At 35.4% G+C, this 20,788-nt stretch overlaps 1 protein-coding gene across 1 annotated transcript in view; it reads right to left on the reverse strand.

Moving 5' to 3' along the window:
• The window catches only part of ST18 (ST18 C2H2C-type zinc finger transcription factor), a 76,379-nt gene extending 55,991 nt beyond the window's left edge, over positions 1–20,388 (reverse strand). Inside the window, exons 1-3 of the mRNA XM_065669361.1 lie at positions 20,333–20,388; positions 13,746–13,800; positions 11,849–11,879 (exon numbers count right to left, since the gene is read on the reverse strand). Coding sequence (XP_065525433.1) covers positions 11,849–11,879; positions 13,746–13,800 — 86 coding nt within the window. The 5' untranslated portion in view covers positions 20,333–20,388. The remainder of the gene's footprint in view (positions 1–11,848; positions 11,880–13,745; positions 13,801–20,332) is intronic.
• Positions 20,389–20,788: the final 400 nt, after the last annotated feature.

The raw sequence follows: 20,788 nt of genomic DNA on the forward strand, positions 1-20,788 counted from the left end.
TAATAAATCATTTTAGTACTATCTATAATAAGCAGTTTTTTTACTGTTATTTTTTTAGTCAATGACTCGGTTACTAAAAACAGACTTGTGTCATTTATCACAGTGTGAGCCCAGAGGTTAAAATATAAGATGCATAGGACCTGGTTGCATGTGTTCATCTTGATAAATCTTTTTGTAAGTATTTCACACTTAAACACTTTCTGGGGGGAATTTACTGGGTTCTTTCATCTGCTGAAAGTGTATTTTGCAGACAGTGGTAGTATACAGGCAGAACAGTACATTAACTCTCCACCACAGTGCAATGCCTCAGAAGAAAGAGAGAGGTTTTAAGCAGTCTAACCACATACAGCTTTTCCTAATGCTAGAAATTGTCATGCTGGACTTCTTTTGTAATTGGTTCATCTAAGTGATGTGTTTGTCAAGCCTTTAAACTGACCTTTAACCACTTTATAACCAGCAAGGATTTGTTGTTGTTAATCTGCAGGCAAGACATCCAGATCTCTGGGGATTTTTTTCTTTTTCACAGCAGCCTACAGACTGGTAAATCATGATAACAGAATAAAGAATTGCCACAATGGGTAAAACCATGGGTACATTCAGCCTGACAACTGGTGTTTACTAATACCTGTAATGAATGCCATATAAAATAATAAAACTAGAACACACTTCATCTCACGCATTGTCCTTAGCTTCAAGGGAGAAAATAAATGATTTTTAATATCAAGGCACTTACATTTATTGTCTAACACTACTTAAGGAGCCTGCTTTTCATGTGAGTTTGTGAAAGAATAATTAGTGGTACATTTTAATTGTTGAGAAAATTTTAGGTTCTTTACCTGAATTACCTTTTGACTCTGCAATTAAAGGAGATCTCATCTTCTGGTCTGCAGAACAAGTTAACTTCATACTAATAGTTACAAGGAGAAGGTTAGTCTAATTACTCCTTAATTATATTACAATTAAAGATGTTGTTAGATGCTTTAGGCCTCAGTCAGGTTTTGTTCACAACTTGCAGATGCCCTAGGACACTGTGGAAGTCAGATAATACAGGAGGGAAAAATTGTTATTTGAAAATTCAGGGATACTTGCCACTCACAGGTGAACCAGTAGCTTACAAATGTCTGTCATGGCTGGGCTTTCTTCTAAGAATTTTAAGACAGTACTGAATCACAGGTACTTGAACAGAAATTCTGAACATCTTCCCATCTTACTCCTCTTTTATGTCAGCTTGTTCTCTAAGAAACAGATGATCTAGATTCTGTCTAAGACTCTAGCATGATGGTTTCCAAAGGTTTAGGCTTTAGCTGAAAGGATCTGATTCCCCAGAATCATAAATAATTCTGAGCTCCTTATAATTTGATGACGAGCAAGAGAAATTGCTACCACTGGAGAAAGAAAGGAGATGGTTTGCTCCTAGGATGGATCGCATGCCAATTGAAATGTCATTGATGTTATTATTTACATCAAGCAGGAATGCCAGAGGTTCATAAAAGAAGCAGGAAGAGTCCAAAGAGTGAGTGTTGGTAGTCTGACCACCACAATGGAAAACCCAAATGAGTGCTGTTAATTCAGCAACTTCAGATGGACAAGAGTGTTAGGGAGGAAGGCAGAGAGCGACTATAACTCAATTGTTTGTCTTCGCCATGTTTGTCTTCAGGTTAAGACACTCAGATTTATGTTCCATTTCCTTAACTAACCCAGTAAGACTGCATAACTGAGGAAATTGTAATCAGAGGTTGAGCTACAGTTTGTTGACAATCTAAGACTAAGCTAACCAAGGAAACATATTTTTCTATTTATTTTACATACTTTTCATAATTATTAAAATATGTTGAAAATTATGCCAATAAAAACTAACAGTTTGGTGTACAAATATTTTGAAAGGCCATTTGTTAACAGAACTGTGATGTGAGTTTTAGCAGGTGAAATTTTGGAGGCTAGTCCCAGAAACAACCACTGAGTTCTTATTACTGACAAGAAGCTGAACATGTGTTTGCTCTGATTGCTACTCTGGAGTCAGAGTTATTGAAATTAATGTTTTCTTGTACTTTATAAAGTAAAACTGAGCCTCAGTGACTTTTAGATAATCTATAACATTTGGACTGTATGACTGAGTTTGTTGTATTTCATTGATTCAGCCTAGGTGATGAAAAATAATCTGGAAAAATTGCTCCAGATGGGAATTCCTGAAAAAGCATTTGGGAGATAATTCGTTAGGCAAAAGTAATTTCCTTCCATCAAAATTTAAGCATTAAAACAGTAAGAACTTCTACCAATAAACTGTGTTGAAAAAATTTAGTCTTTCACTCCGCTTGAGTGAGTTTTTACTAGAAACTCAGAACTAGCGCAACTTACTCCAACAATAATAAAAGAAACTGTTTCTCATTTTTTACCGTAACACACAATACAAAAAATCCATTTACCTCTTTCTAACAAAATCGTACACCTGGCTTACAAGTTGTATCTGTGAAAGGGACAGAGGTTTTTCTTGGGCACTGTAGCAATCATTCCATGGTTAAAGGGCTTTCTGGAAACAGAAAAGTTTACTGCCATACTTGAGCAATGCTCTTCGCCTAAAATGGCAAATATGTGAGAAGTTCAGGCCAGGGCTGGACCACGATGAAAAGAATGCACATGGCATATAGATGGAAAGAAAGTTAAAAGAGAAATTCTTATTATGAGCGCTAATACAGAGCAATATAAGCTCAGTAACTTGGGGGTATTAAAGTGTCTGTCTATATACACGGAAAGTTTAGCTAGGAAAAGATGAACAGAACTGGACAGATAATAATGTGGAGAAAATGCAGTATCATAACTGAAAGCTGGGTGCAGCATGATATAAAAAATATATTTTATTTAAAAAAGATATATAAGAAAAGCAAAGGAGCTGTCATTGCCTTGTTGGTGAAAGAGGATTTTTTAGCCCCCATAAGAAGAGGCTGGGAGGAAATGGAGAATGGTGTTGACTCATTATGTACTGTGCTTGGAGAAGTTTCAGACAGTAAACTAAATGTTATAGGCCACCTGACCAAAAAGAACAACCAGACTGTGAAACAATTGAGCAAATGAAAAGAAGCATGTAAAAAGTGTGGAGCATTGGCATGTCAGCAATACTATAGGAAAAGGCATGCAGTTATGGTGAAATCTACCCATGTTTCAAGCTCATTGTGATGCCTGAAGCTAATGGATGATAAAGGCTGCAATAGGCTCACGAAACAGATTTTTTTTTAAAAACTTATTTTTCTTTTATAACTCTAGCTTACTATTTTAGCAGGGTTGTCCCCACAGGAAATGCAACTCAGAGAAATTTTCTTCTCTGTTTTTCTTGTTTTCAGTTTGAAAGCTTGTATGTTCATAAGGATATTCAGATCATATAAAAAATAACACATAAAGCCTTTAACTGAAATACTATGTTAATGAAATGGATGACTTTTTCATGATGCTGTTCTACAGCTCATAGATTAAGAACTATCTATATAGATAGAGTTGTATATTTGGACCCTTTTCTAAGAGATCAGTTATATTTAGTAAAAGACACTTTGAAGGAAACTGAATTTTTATTGTGTGGAGCTCAAGATGTTCTTAAACACAATAATATGAATGAATGCTTAAGATATGTGCCAAATCCAGCCTACCTAGCCTCTTTTTCATTTACTCACTCAATCTGTCCAGGTTCAGTAGGTCAATAAATTCCAGTGGGACCCAAGCCAATAATTTGGCTTAGAATGGATTAAGTTTCTAGGCAGATCTACAGATCATCCACACAACCTTTGCATCCAGAAAGTATTGCACGTGAGTGGTCATCCTGATAATATCAGTAAATGCTAAATAAAAAGCATATTGGTAACTACAGTCTGGTTAGAGAAGATATAAAGAAGATAAACTCTTTTTATTTATTTATATTTTTACAACAGAGAATGGGACTGTAAGTAGCGCATTGTCAGAGGCCAGTACCTCCCTTTAATGCAGCAGGAGGTCCCATGGTTGCATTCATTTCTTTTCCTTGCTATCTCTAGGCTGGCCACAGTCTGTTTCAGCATGCTTTTGCTTGGCTGAATACACCCTTGACATCAGTCAAAGCAATTCAGCCAGACATAATATTTAACTCATGATTGATATATATGAGACAGAATTCACCGGTTGGCATTTCCATCTCTGTATGGCTTGTGGTCATCTATAGAGAAAAGATCTGCCATAGAGGAAACAACCATTTGGGGCTATAATGTTCTGATGCATTCTGTCATGCAGCAGAAGGCATTAAAGCATAAGCAACTTAAAATTCCTGTGTAGGGTTGGGAGGATAACATTTATTGTGTACTGATGATCACAGAAGTTGTGATGGGGAAGATGACGACTCATGTAATATATTAAATAATGTGCAAATTTTAGTTCAAGTAAGAGGCATTCTAAGATGCAACAAGATCTCAAGTAGAAAAAGATTGCAAATAACTATCTACCAATCTAGCAGACACAATTAAAGTGATGTGGATTTGACATATGTTATAAAACTATTACAGAAAAACATACATTGGAACAAATTAGTTGCTTTTTTATATACGTGCATTAAACAGAGACTTTAAGTAGAAAAATTGTAAAACCACAATCAAATAAAAAAAAACAACAACAGAGCGAAATGAGACCCTGAGACTGCATGTATTGACTAGAAATGAACATAGTAGATGTTAAAAAAGGCCTATAAAATGCTGGAAATTTATCTAATGCATTTCTTATTGAAGAAAGCTATAAAACTCACACACACATAAACTCACCTATAAAACAAATGCACATTAAGTATCAACTAATGGAAACTAAAATAGAAATCTGAACATAAAATACAATTTTTAAATGTTCTAAATACATCCAGAAGGTAAAGCTAGAGGTCACAGTGCATACCTCTAAAGGTCTTCATATCTACAGGAATTTGGCAAATGATTCATCAGAATTAACACCTCCAATCACTAGTGTCTCAAAAGGATTATGAGATACAGTTCCTATTTCTGCTGTCTTAGTGGTTACTGAGAACATTTCACTGAATATTTAAGTCAAATAACTGTCAACCTTAGGGTTAACTGCAAAATGTTAAAGTCATTACTTGTGGTCACCCAGAACTATACGGTGCTATTTCTCTCCACAGAAACAATGACAATATTTTTAAGAGTAGAGGTTCTTATTACCTCTTATAATCTCACTCAAAATATAAAATTTTAATGGAAGAAAAACCTTTTATCTGATGTTCTCTCTACACCAGTTCCAAACATTTTATGCATGCCTTAACCCACTCACATGAATGTTTGAATGTAGAAAGCTTGAGGTGGGAAAATATTTGAATTTTGAATGTCTTTTTTGTGCTTGTTTCTTGTTTACTGTTTCTTTTATATTGTGTTAAGATTACAGAAATAACAACTTATTTCTGAAGTATGAAAGCACATGGGAGTACAAAAAATGTAAAAAGCTTTCAGTCCATCAACTTATCAGAGTTCTAGGTAAGGGAGTGGAGGAGAGGAAAGGGAGAAGTAGAGTGAAAGGATGGGAATAATGACAGCACTGTATATTTCACAAGTTGATAGCTAGAGGGGGCCTGGAAGACGAGAAAGAAAACAAGGGAGGAACTTAAACATGACAGACCTATAAATTTGATTGCCATTGCGATTTAGATTAATGCTTGTTTTATTAGTCATGATGAGAATGGTTGACATGCAGGATGCAATAATGATAGGTGAATTCCAATGTTATTATTTTATTAGTTCTGTGACCAGCATATACTTACCTTTGCTTCACCATGTAAACTGCACCATGTACTGATTGTTCAGTGTTTGTTTATGCTTGACTGTTCAATGTTTTCTATCAAACATCAAGTACAAAATCATTCTTCCTTAGCATAAAACATAGATTTCTACAGATTCTTTAAGGAGAATACTGACCAGCATGCCAGCCTAAATGCCTTAAGAACCTAACAGTGCTGTCAGAAAAGAAAAAGAATTTAACAAGATTTATTTGGAATTTAAGAAAGTATGATTGATGACAACATGACAGACTGGATTACATCAGAAATCATGAAGTAAGAGGCAGAGGTTAATATTTTCAAAGCCTTATAAACATTTCACTTCCTACAATGACTAGGGAGGAAGTTCCTTTTCAAAGCTAAAGAGCAAGTAGTAGATACTCTAGTAGATACTCTTCATTCATTCAGTTAACAGATCTTGGGAATAGGTACTCTTACGACTAATGCCCATTTTTTAATAGATCAGTTATCAATAGAAACAGTGTGATATATTTCTTTGTCTCCGGTGAAATGCCTAATCTAGATGTGTCATGGAAAAATATTTAAATGACAAGGTGGCAAACTCTGTCCCAACCAGCTGCCATCATGGCCAACACTGGGGAGGAAAGCTGGGAATTTATGCTGTCAGCACCTAATCTTCAATTGCAAAAGAAGGCTTTTTGTCAAGCTTAGATATGTCTGCACAAAATCAGAATCTCCTAGCATTAGTTGTAACTATTGACCATCTTCATTGAGTATTTACTACTAGGTCTATTTGGACTCAGGGGCACACTTTTCTCCACAAAGAACATGAAAGACTGCAAGGGTCCCACAGTCTCTGCCAGTGGGAGACAGACGAGTCACCAAGAGATGCAAGAGTCCACCTCGTTTTTGTTCCAAATGTGATTATTTCAGATTATGACAAACATGCATTTTGCCAGTGGTTTCTAGAAAATCGGTCTATGACCAACTCCAGTGGAAACATAAGCCAATCCCAAAGGACAAACCTGAGGATTTTTCCACATGAAGGCTAGGAACAAACAGGTTTCTTAGGCTCTATCTCACTTTTAAGCAATGTTATGGGACAAGAGTACTGTGAAGGTGATAGCTAACAAATCAATTGTAATCTCAGTTCTTTGAGGAAAATCTTTTAACCTTTTTGTATGATTTTGTTTTGTGTGCCCATTTCTTCCATCATTTAAGTAGTGCTTTCACCTCTTTCTCAGGTCATCTGCCAGACTACTGCTTTCTTTTCACACCAATATTTCTTAAAAAACTGCTTCTTTTATGAAACTCAGAAAAAGACTTACCAATGCATCATCCCTTTCTAAATACAACTATGTATGAGGCTTTCCTGAATCTTCTGTCTGCTAAACTCTCTACCTTCAGTTCATTCCTGTCTGAAACAAGAGTCCAGATATCATTAGATACTGTCCTGGGTTCAGCAGTAGCAGTCGTTTTTCTCCTTCTTAGTAGCTGGTACAGTGCTGTGTTTTGACTTTTGGCCTGGGAACAGCACTGATAACACTGATGTTTTTAGTTACTGCTCAAACGCTTTTAGTCTGACCAAGGACTTTCTGAGCCTCATGTTCCGCCAGGGTGGACAGAAAGCCGTGAGGAAGCAGAGACAGGACACCTGACCCAAACTGACCAAAGAGGTGTTCCATACCACAGCACATCATGCCCAGGTTGTAACGGAGAGTGACCTGGAAGGGCTAGGGGACGGCAGGGTTGGACGAGGTATCGGTCGGTGCTCGTTCGGGTGGGGTTGGGCGAGATATCGGTTAGCTGGTGTTGAGGTGTTGTTTTCTCTTCCCTTGTTATTTCCTTTATCATTATTATTATTGGTGGTAGCAGCAGTGATTTGTGTTATACCTTAGTTACTGGGCTGTTCTTATCTCAACCCGCGGGAGTTGCATTCTTTTCGATTCTCCTCTCCGTCCCTCTGGGTGCAGTGGGAGGCCAAGAAGGGAGGGAGTGGTCAGTTTGGGTCAGGTGTCCTCTCCCTGCTTCCTCCCAGCTTTCCCTCCTCCCTGGCAGAGCATGAGACTCAGGAAGTCCTTGGTCAGACTAAAACATTTGAGCAGTAACTAAAAACATCAGTGTTATCAGTGTTGTTCCCAGGCCAAAAGTCAAAACACAGCACTGCACCAGCTACTAAGAAGGAGGAAAACGACTGCTACTGCGGAACCCAGGACAGATACATATAGTTGTAGAATAAGTCATAACTACTTCCATCAGCAGAATGTAGAATAAGTACTTCAGTTAGCAGAATAGTTTTTAGTATGCTGTCAATACTGTTACTTATATTAACATACCTTTCAGACATTTTGGATAAAGAATATATTTTAGTAACATAACCTTCTGAAATACTTCAGCACCATTTACTGCAGGGTTGTTTTGCTGGTTTCTAAACATCCTAATCAAGACAGCAGCAAAGGGTGACATGTCCAGTTACTCCTTCTATGAAAGAGACATCCAGAAAGTTCTACTTGATTACTTCTCTCTCTTTAAAACATTCAAGATACTCACATCTCTATATATTCACACTGAGCAGTTCAACTTATCTGAACATCTAAAATGTCTCACAACATCTGGAACTAGAGTTCCAGATAAAAAGTAACTTTCTTTACTTTTGAAGAAATGGTCCTTCTGAAAAAGTGATCCAACACTACAAAGAGTAAAGAAAGTGTAACTATCCCCAACAAAGAGCAGGACTGTTCTCCATGAGTTGAAACACCAGTACCTTGTGCAGTCTTCATTAATCATTAGTGATACAAGCCAGAAAGACTTGGTAACACCTGTACCTAACCCAGAAAAGGTACCCTTTCTGTTCAGATATGGACTTAGTTAAATTGATCTATGCTTTTGTGCTCCCACGCTTGGATCGATCCAATTTGCTCTTCCATGGTCTGACCCAGATGCCACTCTATAACCTACAGATGGTTCATCGTACTGTATCCCATCTGTTAAATGGAACACAGTAATGAGAATACATCACACCAATATTCCTCACTTTCCTTTGGTTTTCACTCTAATCCTGAAAACAGCTGAAGGTCCTGGTCCTTTCAGTGGTCCATGACTAAGTCACCTAAGAGAAGACCTCTTCTTTCTGCTTCTGCAGAAGATAGATACAACAGAGTTGTTATGCCCAAAAGGTGTCAGATTCAAACTTGAATATATGGGACAGAGATCCCCTGTCTTCAGCATTCACTTCTACCGCATAGTGTTCTGCTATGTTTAGGTTGTGATAAAAGGTTCATCTCTTCCTGTGGGTAGTTTAGCTACCAGTAAAATAACCACAGCACTAACTCCTAAAAGAAAAATTAAACCAGATTTTTCATAAGTAAATAATTAAGACTGAAAGGGCAATTCTGTTTTGAAGGACTTATTAAGTTGGGCATATCACACTTCAACAGTACAACAGACGCAGTAGGTATAGTTAAAGTCGTATAAATCTGAACTAATTACACAGCAGAATTAATAATAACCATGTATAAAGAAAATTATTCATATGATAACTGAAATCTGGGATTCCTTAAAGCATATAATTACTTGAAATAAGTGCAAGTTTGACACTTAAATAGAAGTTGTACATAGGTGGTCAGTATCTAGACATGCTGTCCCTTGAAAATTCAGTGTAGTGCAAGAGAACTTTTAGCTAATTTACTAAACAAACAAAAAAAATAAAACCCAATTTGTCCCTTATGTTCACGTTTTTCTGAAAATATACATTTTAAGCAGAAAGGTGGGCCTATTTCTCAGGAAAAGATCACCATTAGCTACATTTCTGGGTGAAATCTCTTTCTTGAAATCAGTAGATTTTTTGGCATTGAATTCCCTTAAGCAAGAATACAACCCCTGAAATTTAGAAGAGAGACGTTTTTATTCATTATTGAGTCTAACTGGTGAATGCAACTCTTTGTCTTGCTGTTCACTTATTTAATTCTCTACTTTTGTGAAACACAACTTGCAGAATAAGAAAAGGCTAACAATTGCTCTAGAACTAATCAATGTTATGAAACTAATAATAATACAATATAAGCATGTAAGCTTCTGTAGTGCCTTTCATGTAGAAGTATCCCAAGGCACTTTGTAACAGAAACTCAATAAGGAGTGCAAAAGTGCTTTGTCAGATAGGATAAGCCAAGGGAAAAGGGGAAATTAATTAAGCGTGGATTTAAATTTGTCAGCCAACACAGCATTAGAACCTTGGTCAGAAAAGACAGTGGTTCCAGTATCTGTATCCAGGGAATACAACAGACTATTTCAGTCTTTAATTCTTGAGGAATGTTCAGTAGTTTTTCCACAATAATATGTATATGAGTATTAGGAACTCGGTTCATAGACTACATTTCCAAAAGGTAGCTCCTGCCTCTCTTCACCTAGTTTTTCATATACAAATATATTCAGAAAAGTTGATCATCTGACTTGTCTGCCAGTAAAGCCACTATACTGTGAAGATAGATACCCAGGATGGAATTTGGTACTGGCAAAATTACAGATACCAAGTTGATGACTGGGCAATGGCTTTTTTGGCTGTCTAGCTCACTGTTTTAAATCAATGTATGTTTCCTTATGGAAGTAGTCCACACCTCTGGCAGAGAGTAATCTGTTACACAGCAGTTCCTAAAGTACCATGTATTTCACAGGGAAAAGCAAAATTGTTTCAGAAAAACTGTAGTAGTTGATAATGCATAAATTACAGCTTCCCTGATGTTGCAGAAACTTGCACATCTTCTATTTTTCAAACATTTTGCTCCTAGAAACACATAGACCATCCTCAATTTTGGATGACTGCCCCTTCGGATTAATGCATCCTTCTGGTGCATAAATTAGGGATTCACAGGGGAAAGAGAAGAAGCACTAAATCTTAGGAAACTGAAGCCATAGAGAAAAATGAGATTCACAGTAGAACTGAATGACTGACTCACCATGAATAATTTATCCAAAAAGTTATCCTCCACTTCTGTTCATGGAATATCTACAAGAAGCTTATAAAATTCTCAGTTTTATTATTAAAAAAATTCTTCACTGCAGATAACTTCCTGTAAATATTTCATGTCTTATCTTAAGAGAGAGTGGCATTTTGGTCAAACAAATCACATGATGAATTTTCTGTTCCCTAGATGGATGAACCCACAAGCACATCCTTCAGATGCCTGCCTGGGTAAGAAAGCAGTTCAGTAGCGAGTGACAAAAAGTGAGTGTAGGCAAAATAAGTAAATGTAAGAAAAACTCTTAAGAGTTTCTGCAAAAATATTTTCCTTGCTTATGTAGCAGTTGTAGCCCATTGTAATTTTGATTAATAACTCAAAGAATTTGCAGCTACCTGTAAATATTTTTCTTGATGGACATGAAGAATAAACTTGACCCAGAGAAAACTGGAATCTGATTGTACATGTTCTTTCTTGATGATTTGGTTCTGAATAATCTGCCAGTCTTTCCAGAGTTTATTCTAAGCTTCTAGAACAGTTATTAATAGTTGGTGTACACATTAGTAAGTTTAAAGTAGTAATGTTAAAATTTAACTAGATTATTTGTGATCTGAAATATCCTTGTACAATTTCTGGGTTTGAATGGACTGTCATGCTTTATGCAAATTTTGAAGAGTACTCTCTAATATGAAACCTCAGCAAGAAAGAATGAGCCATTAGTACATTTAGAATTTACATTAATGTACAGAGACTATCTAACAAAAACTTATAAATGTTATTACCTCTTAGAATGCTCAGGTATTGAAATTAATATGATACTTATTACAAGAAAAAGAAGACTGAAGACTGATCAGAAAACATACTTTTGTTTTGTGTCCTGTCACAAGCTGAAAATAAAAACAGCATACAGAAAAACCTGCCCACTTCACATTACTTTTGATTATGCTTGCATAATTATTGCTAACGTTTTGCTTTTTTCTACGTATACTTAAAAAATGAATCTGCAACAAGTACTCTTTTTCAGATCTATGACAAATCTTTACATAACACATCATTTGCTGGATTCTCTATTTTATAGCAATACCACTGGCATGAATTTATCAATATAATCAGAAAATAATACTGAAAAATAAACAACTTGAGTTCTTACCTGAGCTCTTGAGCTATAGAGTCCACTTGAACTGTTAATAAAAGCAGGAAAGAATTAATTAGTTTACACTTCCAGACTTTCTCTTTCTGCAGCCTTGCACCTGCCTATCTATGATGACAGAGGAGTGGCTATCAAAACACAGGTGATTATTTCATGCTTACCACAGGATTGTAGCTACTAGTGGCAAATATTAACTCAACATCTCAGTTATTTTAGGATGCATAAAACCTGTAGTGTAATGTTCAGTGGAACAATAAATTAGAAAACTAAACCAGAAGGCACCTGGTTTTATTAAATATAGAAGTGCAAGCCTTTGACTTTCTGAATTTTAATTAAATCTGGGAATGGCAAAGGCTGGTGTTTAGAGATACCTACACACACAAGGATATAGAGCATACTGACAAAGCCAACAGGTGGTTCTAAGGGTTACTCACATCTCACAGGTAACATTTATTGTTCCCAATACTTGGAAAATGTTCCTGATGTATTAATTCCTACAACTGTGTGTGCATTGCGTTAAATACGAAAAATATATAAAAATATAAAAAATAAAAAATACAAAGAAAATCCATAAATTTAAAAAATGTGATATTAGAGCTTTGAGTGGAAAGAGTATGAATCCCTTTTTAAATATAATTAAAGTCTGCTAAGTGAGACAGAACAGAGAAAACATGCTCTAATGCTAAGATGTGAATAACTTCCTTATTCAATAACTTTGTTCAAATCCTTTGTTTTGGTACTTCTGAAATATATATGAATTTTACATTCATTTCAGAGAACATTACTTAAGGATGCATCAAAACTTTGATATGGTGTTTCTTTAGAAAGGCTTGTCTGTATTTATCCCTTTGTCTGCAGGTGGTTTGTGACACTCCCACCTCCTTCCTCTGTCTTTTACTAAGTCTAGCATTTGTCACCCCTTCAGTCATTTGAAGCTAGAGAACTAAGCCAAACCACACTTTAATTTTTCATTCCTACTGCAACTTGAAGCTGAAGGCACAATAATAACAATCCAGAACATATGAGTTGTGACAATGAATTAAATCAGTCTGTTTTACACAATCCTGAGAGTGCACAATTCACACAAAAATCAGTGTGAAGAATGGGTGCTTTGCAACTCTGAAAACAGTCATAAGCAAAAATGTTCACAGGGCAGACAAAACTTTGACATTTATTTTTAAATATCTCTATTTTTCACTCATTATCAAGAGTCACAAAATGTGTTATGAATTAAAATAAAAAGTTATTTTCCTGGAAGGGTTGTGATGCTAGTCAATCACGTTTTCCAGATGTTGAGGTCATTAAGGGCCTGTTTATCTCTCAGTACTGCATTTCCATCTGTTCCTTAGAAAAAGAGAAGAATAGCTGGGAAATACAACTATGCTATAACTTTGCAAAATGAAACATGAGCACCAGTACTTAGAAAAAGTACAGGGTTCTCCTCTGCTGCATACAGCTGTACCTTTTGATTAAAGTAAGTTTACTTCTGGACCATATATGCAACTAATTTACAGGTACTTAATGGCAATAGATATAAAAACATTCAGGTGTCTGAGACAAACTTTTATAAATTATTTTGAAAGCATCTATTCAATATTGTCTGGCCCTACCCTGTATGGAAAATCTTTGTTTGCATAATAAAAAGCATAATCTTTATATTCTTTCAGAAATAGCTCAAATTAAATAGCACATAGTAGTTTTTTTTTCTGCTTTTCTTTAAACCATATCTAATAATATCGTGCCTTTTAATGCTGGCAGTCTGTGTCCTGCTTTGATTAAAAAAGCAGCCCTAAGGAAGCTACACACTCTGTTACTGCACATTAGGGACTGTGCACAGGAACTATCATATTTCATGGTGTGCTGGGCACAGGGTTGTGGAAGGTGCTTACTAACTCACCCTTGGTTCCTTTTGAGCGTGTGCGCAGCTTTTTATTTTCCCCATCTGCATCCATCTGTAATATTAACACAAAGTCTTTAATTCATTCCTTTTGCCATTGAGGAGAAAAAAACAACCCGGGTCTCCAAAGCCTTTTTTTTTTTTTCCCCCACATTTCCAAAGGCTAGACAGTAATAGAAGGAAGAATAATCATGCCTTATTAATCTTGTCAAAGAGATAAAAAGCCATCTGTGAATATCTAGTAAATACCTAGGAGATACCTTTTATGATACAGATTTGTTTAATAAAGTGATGGTTATGAGTGACTCTGCAAGGTTTAATGACAAGGTCTACAGGTGTTAGCTGAAGGCATAAGGTTAGAAATAGCAATGCTGTCTGAGTGCTGCTTTCAGCATCCACCTCCTGGAGCAAAAAGTCCGAATAAGCCGCAGTGCCTAGAGGCACGCTGTGTTATTGTTGCAACTGAAGCATATCTTAATAGCTGCATTAGAACCTGCATTTCTGACAACTTTATCATCAAAATGTGAAACCCTCTTGCTTGAATGTGCATAATTGCACATGTGCAGCTTTGAATTACTTCACCAGTTAATCAACTCTTTCTTACAGAAGTTTTGGTCAAAGAAACAGTTAAAGATTTGTATGAGGGTTTGGGATAATGTAGTGTCCAGGTTTGTATTTCATATAAAAAAAAAAAACAAAACCAAACAACCAAAAAATACTACCACCACCCCTTCCGCAAAAGTCAGCTATTGCTGTAAGATTTCTAACTGACATAAGAAAGACCTTTCAAGATCAGCTGTTCTCATGACACTTTTGGCTACATCTAAACCAGCACTGGAAGTATGCACCTTCTGCTCTTGGATCTGGCCCAGACACATAATTGTAGGGGCAGGTTTTCAATCCATGGATTTTATTACAAACCCCTGAAATTCAAAGGGATTAAGATTTCATGTTCTGATGTGGAGGGCTAAAGTGGCATACAACAGATTGTACTGCGGTGTAATTTTGACCATGTCTAGGGAGGCAAAATCCTCTTCTTTCTAATAGTAGCCCTTAACTTTTATGTAAGGAGATTTCTCTCATGAGGAAGTTTTGTCTAGAAAAATATCAGGAACTCTGAAGTTCTTCTTCAGTCTCTGTTAATATCTTATTTTCTATCTTTGTTTTGAATCTCATTTTTCCTGTTGTAAGAAAGAAGGTGATCATCAAACATACTGTAAATGAAACAATTCCCATGTGCATCTGCAGATCAATATGCAGGAACAAATAGAGATGTGTATCAGATATGTATAACTGTGTTGAGCAATAGATAAATGTATTCTGTGGATGCCAGAAGTTGCCTATGCCTTGTATCTTTCCCTGCAAAAAGTCACAAAATAAAAAATAATGTCAACAGAAGATTCTGTCTGTTATTTCACTTTTCTCAGGATCAGCAGAACTGTTTTGTCCTACTGAGGGAAAATGTAAGATCTGTGTCTTTTTCCATTTACAGGGTCTGAGGACCTGAGGGTGCTTTATTTTTAGCTTTATGACTCAGACAACTAAGAGGTTCTGAAGGTCTTATCTGAAAGAACATTGAAGAATACGACAAAATTGACTTGAGAAAGAAAAAATAGTAAAGAAAAACATTTCTCTAATTTCCTGTTTTTTTGTGTTTGTTCTTATACATGTTTGCACATTGTATACAACTACTGGAATCAAAATACCTATTTTCAGGAGAGAAAACAAGCATTTGAAAAGGGCATTCATGTACTTGAAGAAGTTTAATTCTAGAACACAGGTAAGCAATATCAAAAATGAAAGTATAGATTGATCAAAATGCACCTCAAAGCCAGACAATAATATCTTCTATCTGTTTAAATTTACATCCAATGCTGATTATTAGCAGAGAAGGAACATAAGTGGCATGTGTTTATGTAGTGGGGCTGATGGCAGCCTTTACTTGTTACTATCCTTAAAACCTGGAGAATGAGTTTTTGCAATGTGACTGCAATGGTAATGGGAAACATGGCTCGGTTCTCTGATGCCGAGTTGTGATTGAAGGCACTGACCTGCCATAGACTTATAATAGGGGAGCAGGTGTGGCAATGATGGACTTTAATTTCCTTTAATAAACCTTTTATGTGCCACACTTTTACTGCCATTCTATGCTCTCCAAGGTCCTGCACATAATAGGTTCATTACTTTTGATTACTATAGTCTATTGAGACAAACAACTCCAGAACACACTATATATTATGTTCAGTTAAACCAATATAGACTATTTATCCACTGTGCATTATTTCACCTGCAACTCTATAGACAAAATTAACAACAGCTCCTGTAAGCTAAAACTATTAAAACCACTGGTACTCCTTTGTCATCACTTCATAATAAATACTACACCAATCACAGTGCTGTTCTTTTAATTATGAAACAAAAAGTGTCCACTGTTTCTACTGAACAGCAGTTACTTTGGTCTAAATAGCATGGTGCATTGTGATGAATATTTAAAACTGCGCAACGAGTGAAAACCAACAATAAAATCAATGCAGGTGATTTTTCTACCAATTTTATTTTCTTGTAATAATTTGAAACTATGAAAGATGTTTACTCAGCTCCAACCTAAAATTTATAGGACTGTTTAGCCTGGTCCATATCCTATATTAAAATCATTGTCATGTCTCTCTTGCATATAAAGCAGTTTACAAAAAGCCCAACGCATTAACTTGAAAATTATACAGTAGGAATTGAATAAAACTGTGAAGTCTTTTAAGTATGTCAGCCAAAATACCTGACTTGCTCAAAATTTAAATGTAATGTCTTTCGCTTTCCATAGTTCTTTCAGAGACTGTGAAAAGTGAATAAAGTTTCTTATTTCTGATTTGTATCTACATAGTGATTGTTTTATATTAAATTACAACCACAGGTGGTCAGCAAGAAGCATTCAAACTTTCACATCACCCATGCAACAACAAAAGAATTACACTCTGAGGAATTCCATCCAAAGTTTTAGAGGTAATTGTTACCAAGGTGTTAATTTGAGAGGCATATCTTATTACTGCTGTGTACTGTAAAGATTGGATGGATTCTGGAAGGTGCTTCATGATTTCAAAGTTGGGGATGGTCAACCCTCCCAGTGTACACACTATCTTGAGACAAGAAGCCATAAGAGAGAAATAGAATGACCTGCACAAAATCTTTGCACAATGTCTCACTACTAATTCTTTTAGCCATCAGGACTATTGGGATAATATCTAAGTCCTTGCCCAGAAATTCGTACCAGGAGTTATAGTCCTTATTTTTAAGGGCAAGCTTCACAAAAATGACAAGTGAATAGTGGAATTAATTCCACTTTGTGTCTTCTACCTACATTCTCTGATTCAACAGGTTTTAAAACTATCTAAACGTTTTCTTTTCAAAATTAGTTGAAACTAGCTAATAGACTCAAAAGGAATAAATGAGAGGTACACAGTCAGAAACACAGTGACAGAGGGGTCATGATGAAGTCCCAAATCATTAGGAATCAGGCTAAGAAATAAATGTTTGTCTTAGAATTTCTTCAGTCGTACCCTGTTTCTGTGATTTGGAAATTTACTGAGGACGTTAGTGTTGAATTATTTTGTGAAAGCATGTTCCAGCAAATCTCCCTAAGGTTATGAATGCTTTCTGTCTGACTTCATGAATTTCAATTTGATCCTCTCTCCACCTTTCCTTCAATGCTGGCTGAGACTTCAGCGTAAGTCAATAACCAGATCCCACAATATTGAGTCACCAACGGTACCACAAATTCTGCTAGGCTGAAACTGGAGTAACTTGCTGTGTGGCTGCTACAGGGTATTCATGATTCTCCAGATGAATTTACTGGTGGAATAGCAGCAATCATACTTTCTGAGCAAACTGTTTCAGAGTTTCTGGCTGCAGAAACCAAATGCTACTTCTTCTGCTTGTATCATCCTACTGCAGTCAGCAGACTCGAGAGCAGCACCTGGAAATACTTCCCTGAGTGAAAGAATCAGGATTTGGCTCTGAGTTTGGTTTTTCTGTGCCTGGAGTCTATCTGTGCACATGTGCATGTACTGATATTATAATGGGATCCAAGAATATGACTAGCAGCTGAAAAGAGGGCATATGCAATAAATTATAATAGCAACAATAATAATAATAGCAACTATTTTAGTTTACTTGCACATTTTTAGTTTTGAATTTCAAAATCTAAATTGATACCACTATTTTGGTAAGTTAGATAGCTTTAAAGCACATTACTGTGAAATAAGCTATGACTTGGGAAAGCCAGTGTTACTGACATACGTTAAAGTGAAATGCATCTCCCAGAAAGAGGTAATATAAGAGCAGTGCACTTTCTAATTTTTATTGTAATCTTTATACAAGCATGACTTTACTGGAGTGTGTTTCACACTGCTGGAGTGGCAGTCTGTTTCCTTTTGCATAGCTAGCTAGAGGAAAATACCCGTTTATCTAGAGGTAAGGAGTATAAAAGCTGACATTTTGTTGTGATTTTCTGATTAAAATTTACAACTTATTTTCAAAATGAAATTAGCCATCATCTTTTTTCTCTAGGACAAGGTTTAACTGATTTTGAGAGGTCTTTACTATTTTTAATTTGTAAACCACTAATGTTTGTATAGCAGCAACAGCTACATCTGACACTTGACTATTGAACTTCAGCATAAACCCTCCACACCTTGATGATTTTTAAGGCACACAAATCCATCCTCAAGTCTCAAATTGCAAAGCTGAAGTCAGACACTGCTAAACACTTCAGACAGGTTTGTGCTCTACTGTGTCCTAGGGTGACACGACGCTGTGTGTGACTCTCCCTACAATAATTAATAATCTCAGAGCAAGTTTTCAGTGCTTTTGGTAATGTTTTTTTTTTTCAATAACTCATTTAAGAACCTAACACATAGAAATATGTCATAAAGATATTTTGAAATAAGTCTGAAAGCAAGAACATTTCCTATAGCCTGTCCAGAAGTATAGAGCACTGTTTGGTTGTCTCTTTCTATATATATGTGATGAATGAATCTTTCTTCCATTCTACGATGGAGTTTTTTGATATGAAGTATTGATGGCAGACTGAGAACTATGGTCTGAAAAAAGAAATTCAAAGTACATATAAAGCAACTTCCAGATAAAGTTTATGTATTCTTATTACTAACAATAAAAAAAATCCAAACACTAAATTTTTAGGAGCATTACTTGTGCCATAGTTGAAGTTTGTTGTTCTTCTTTCTATTAATAACATTTTTATGACGAGAAGGAGAAAAAATATTTGCACACTAGGTGTTCTTAAATACTATTACTAAATATATGCCCTGTTTCTTAACAAAGAAGTCATCTTATTTTTATTTTTGAAACTTTTGTTTCAGTTTACACAATGTTATTCCTAATTTCTCTAGGTGAAAGTTGAATAATGTGAATAATTGGTTCAGATATATTCATTCTCAGGAATTAAAATAGGTAAGTACATCTACAGAATGTAAACTTTAAAGCATGTTTATAATACACATATATCATCAAGAATGTTACATTTTATAGTGTGATTTAATGGTATGCATATTTTTGAGAAGTAGATTTTTTTTAATTGAAGTCACTCCATAAAAATATGTAGAAACAAAATAAACCTTAAATAAGAGGCAAGCTTGAGTAGCTTTGTGATGAGGATGATTTATTTTGATTCTCACTTCTGATTTCTGAGTTGTCACTGCTGTTGTATACTTCATCCATGCAACTTTGCACAACTGGCAGTGCTGAATATAAACCAAAGCCATATGTTTATGTCCTTTTGCCAAACTACTACAGCAAATAGTTCTATTATTCCCTTAGGTAACCAACGTGTGCCAAGTATTTCTATTAGTCTTCTTTACCAAGGGTTTAGAGGGCAGAGTCACAGCTTTGTGAAATTAAGGGGCAACTTCTAGCTTTTCAAATGTAGAGAAAATCTATATAGTTTACAACACTGAAATGCAGCTCAACTGAGGTCCATGTGCAATCCTACTTTCTGGAGGGTTTTTTTTCTGGATTTTTATTTAGTACATACTTCAATGTCTTGTCACTATTTCCTAGGCTAGATACTAAATATATTTTTTTTTTAGAAGAGAGAAACTGTCAGTATTCAAAAAGAAAAGAAATACTTTGGCGTCTTGACATCTTTTACAAATACACTGAAGTTTTTATCCCACTCAAATGCTATGTAGTTAAAAAAACTTAATAAGCATCATTAAAAAGAAAAGTTATACATATATTATCTCTCTCAGATTAAACTTAAGCAGGACGTTATGAAATATATCCTTACTCCTGGAGTCTTATAGATTCAAAGATAATTGTGTTCCTGTCAGTATGTAATGCCAACAGTGTGGTTCTGAAACTTCAAAACTAGAATTTTGAGGTATTTACAAAGATTCATCTTTTTCAATTGTTCAATATTGTTATACCTAACTCTTGAAGATTCCTGTTCTCAGAACAGTAAACGGTCTGCAAGAAAAATAGTCCTAGTGTACAAGACATTATACATGAAACTAAATAATATTCTAGTGTTAATATAGATATATTTGGACTTAATTTTTGTAAATATATTATCCCACCTTTGTGTGTTTCCTGGTGAAAATAGGTGCAGATTCCAAAGAACCAAATTCGTCACTCAGCCTAAGATGCCTTGCCTGATTTAACAGATAATCCTGAAATTCATTCTCTGGAAAAAAACAAAACAAAACAAAAACCACCAAAACAAAATAAAAATAAATAAATAAATAAAAGAAACCAAGAAAATAAAAAAAAAAAAAAAAAAAGCAAAAACTGGCTATACTAAATAAAACGTAGATGTAACACGTGAAACAAGACACTAAATTAAATGAACTCTTTTCTTGTGTGGTTTTATAAATGTAGTATAAAGGCATCAATGGTGTTTCTAAAAGACAGAAAGAATAGCAATTTTTCTTTTGCCATGGTGCTTTCTTTATATTTTAATGCCCTTTACAACAGCTTGAAATAGACCTCAAAGAAATGTTTTTCTTCTTGCACAGACAAATATCCTGTTTCTA

Source organism: Lathamus discolor, chromosome 2 (assembly GCF_037157495.1).
Source record: "Lathamus discolor isolate bLatDis1 chromosome 2, bLatDis1.hap1, whole genome shotgun sequence".
Lineage (NCBI taxonomy): Eukaryota > Metazoa > Chordata > Aves > Psittaciformes > Psittacidae > Lathamus > Lathamus discolor.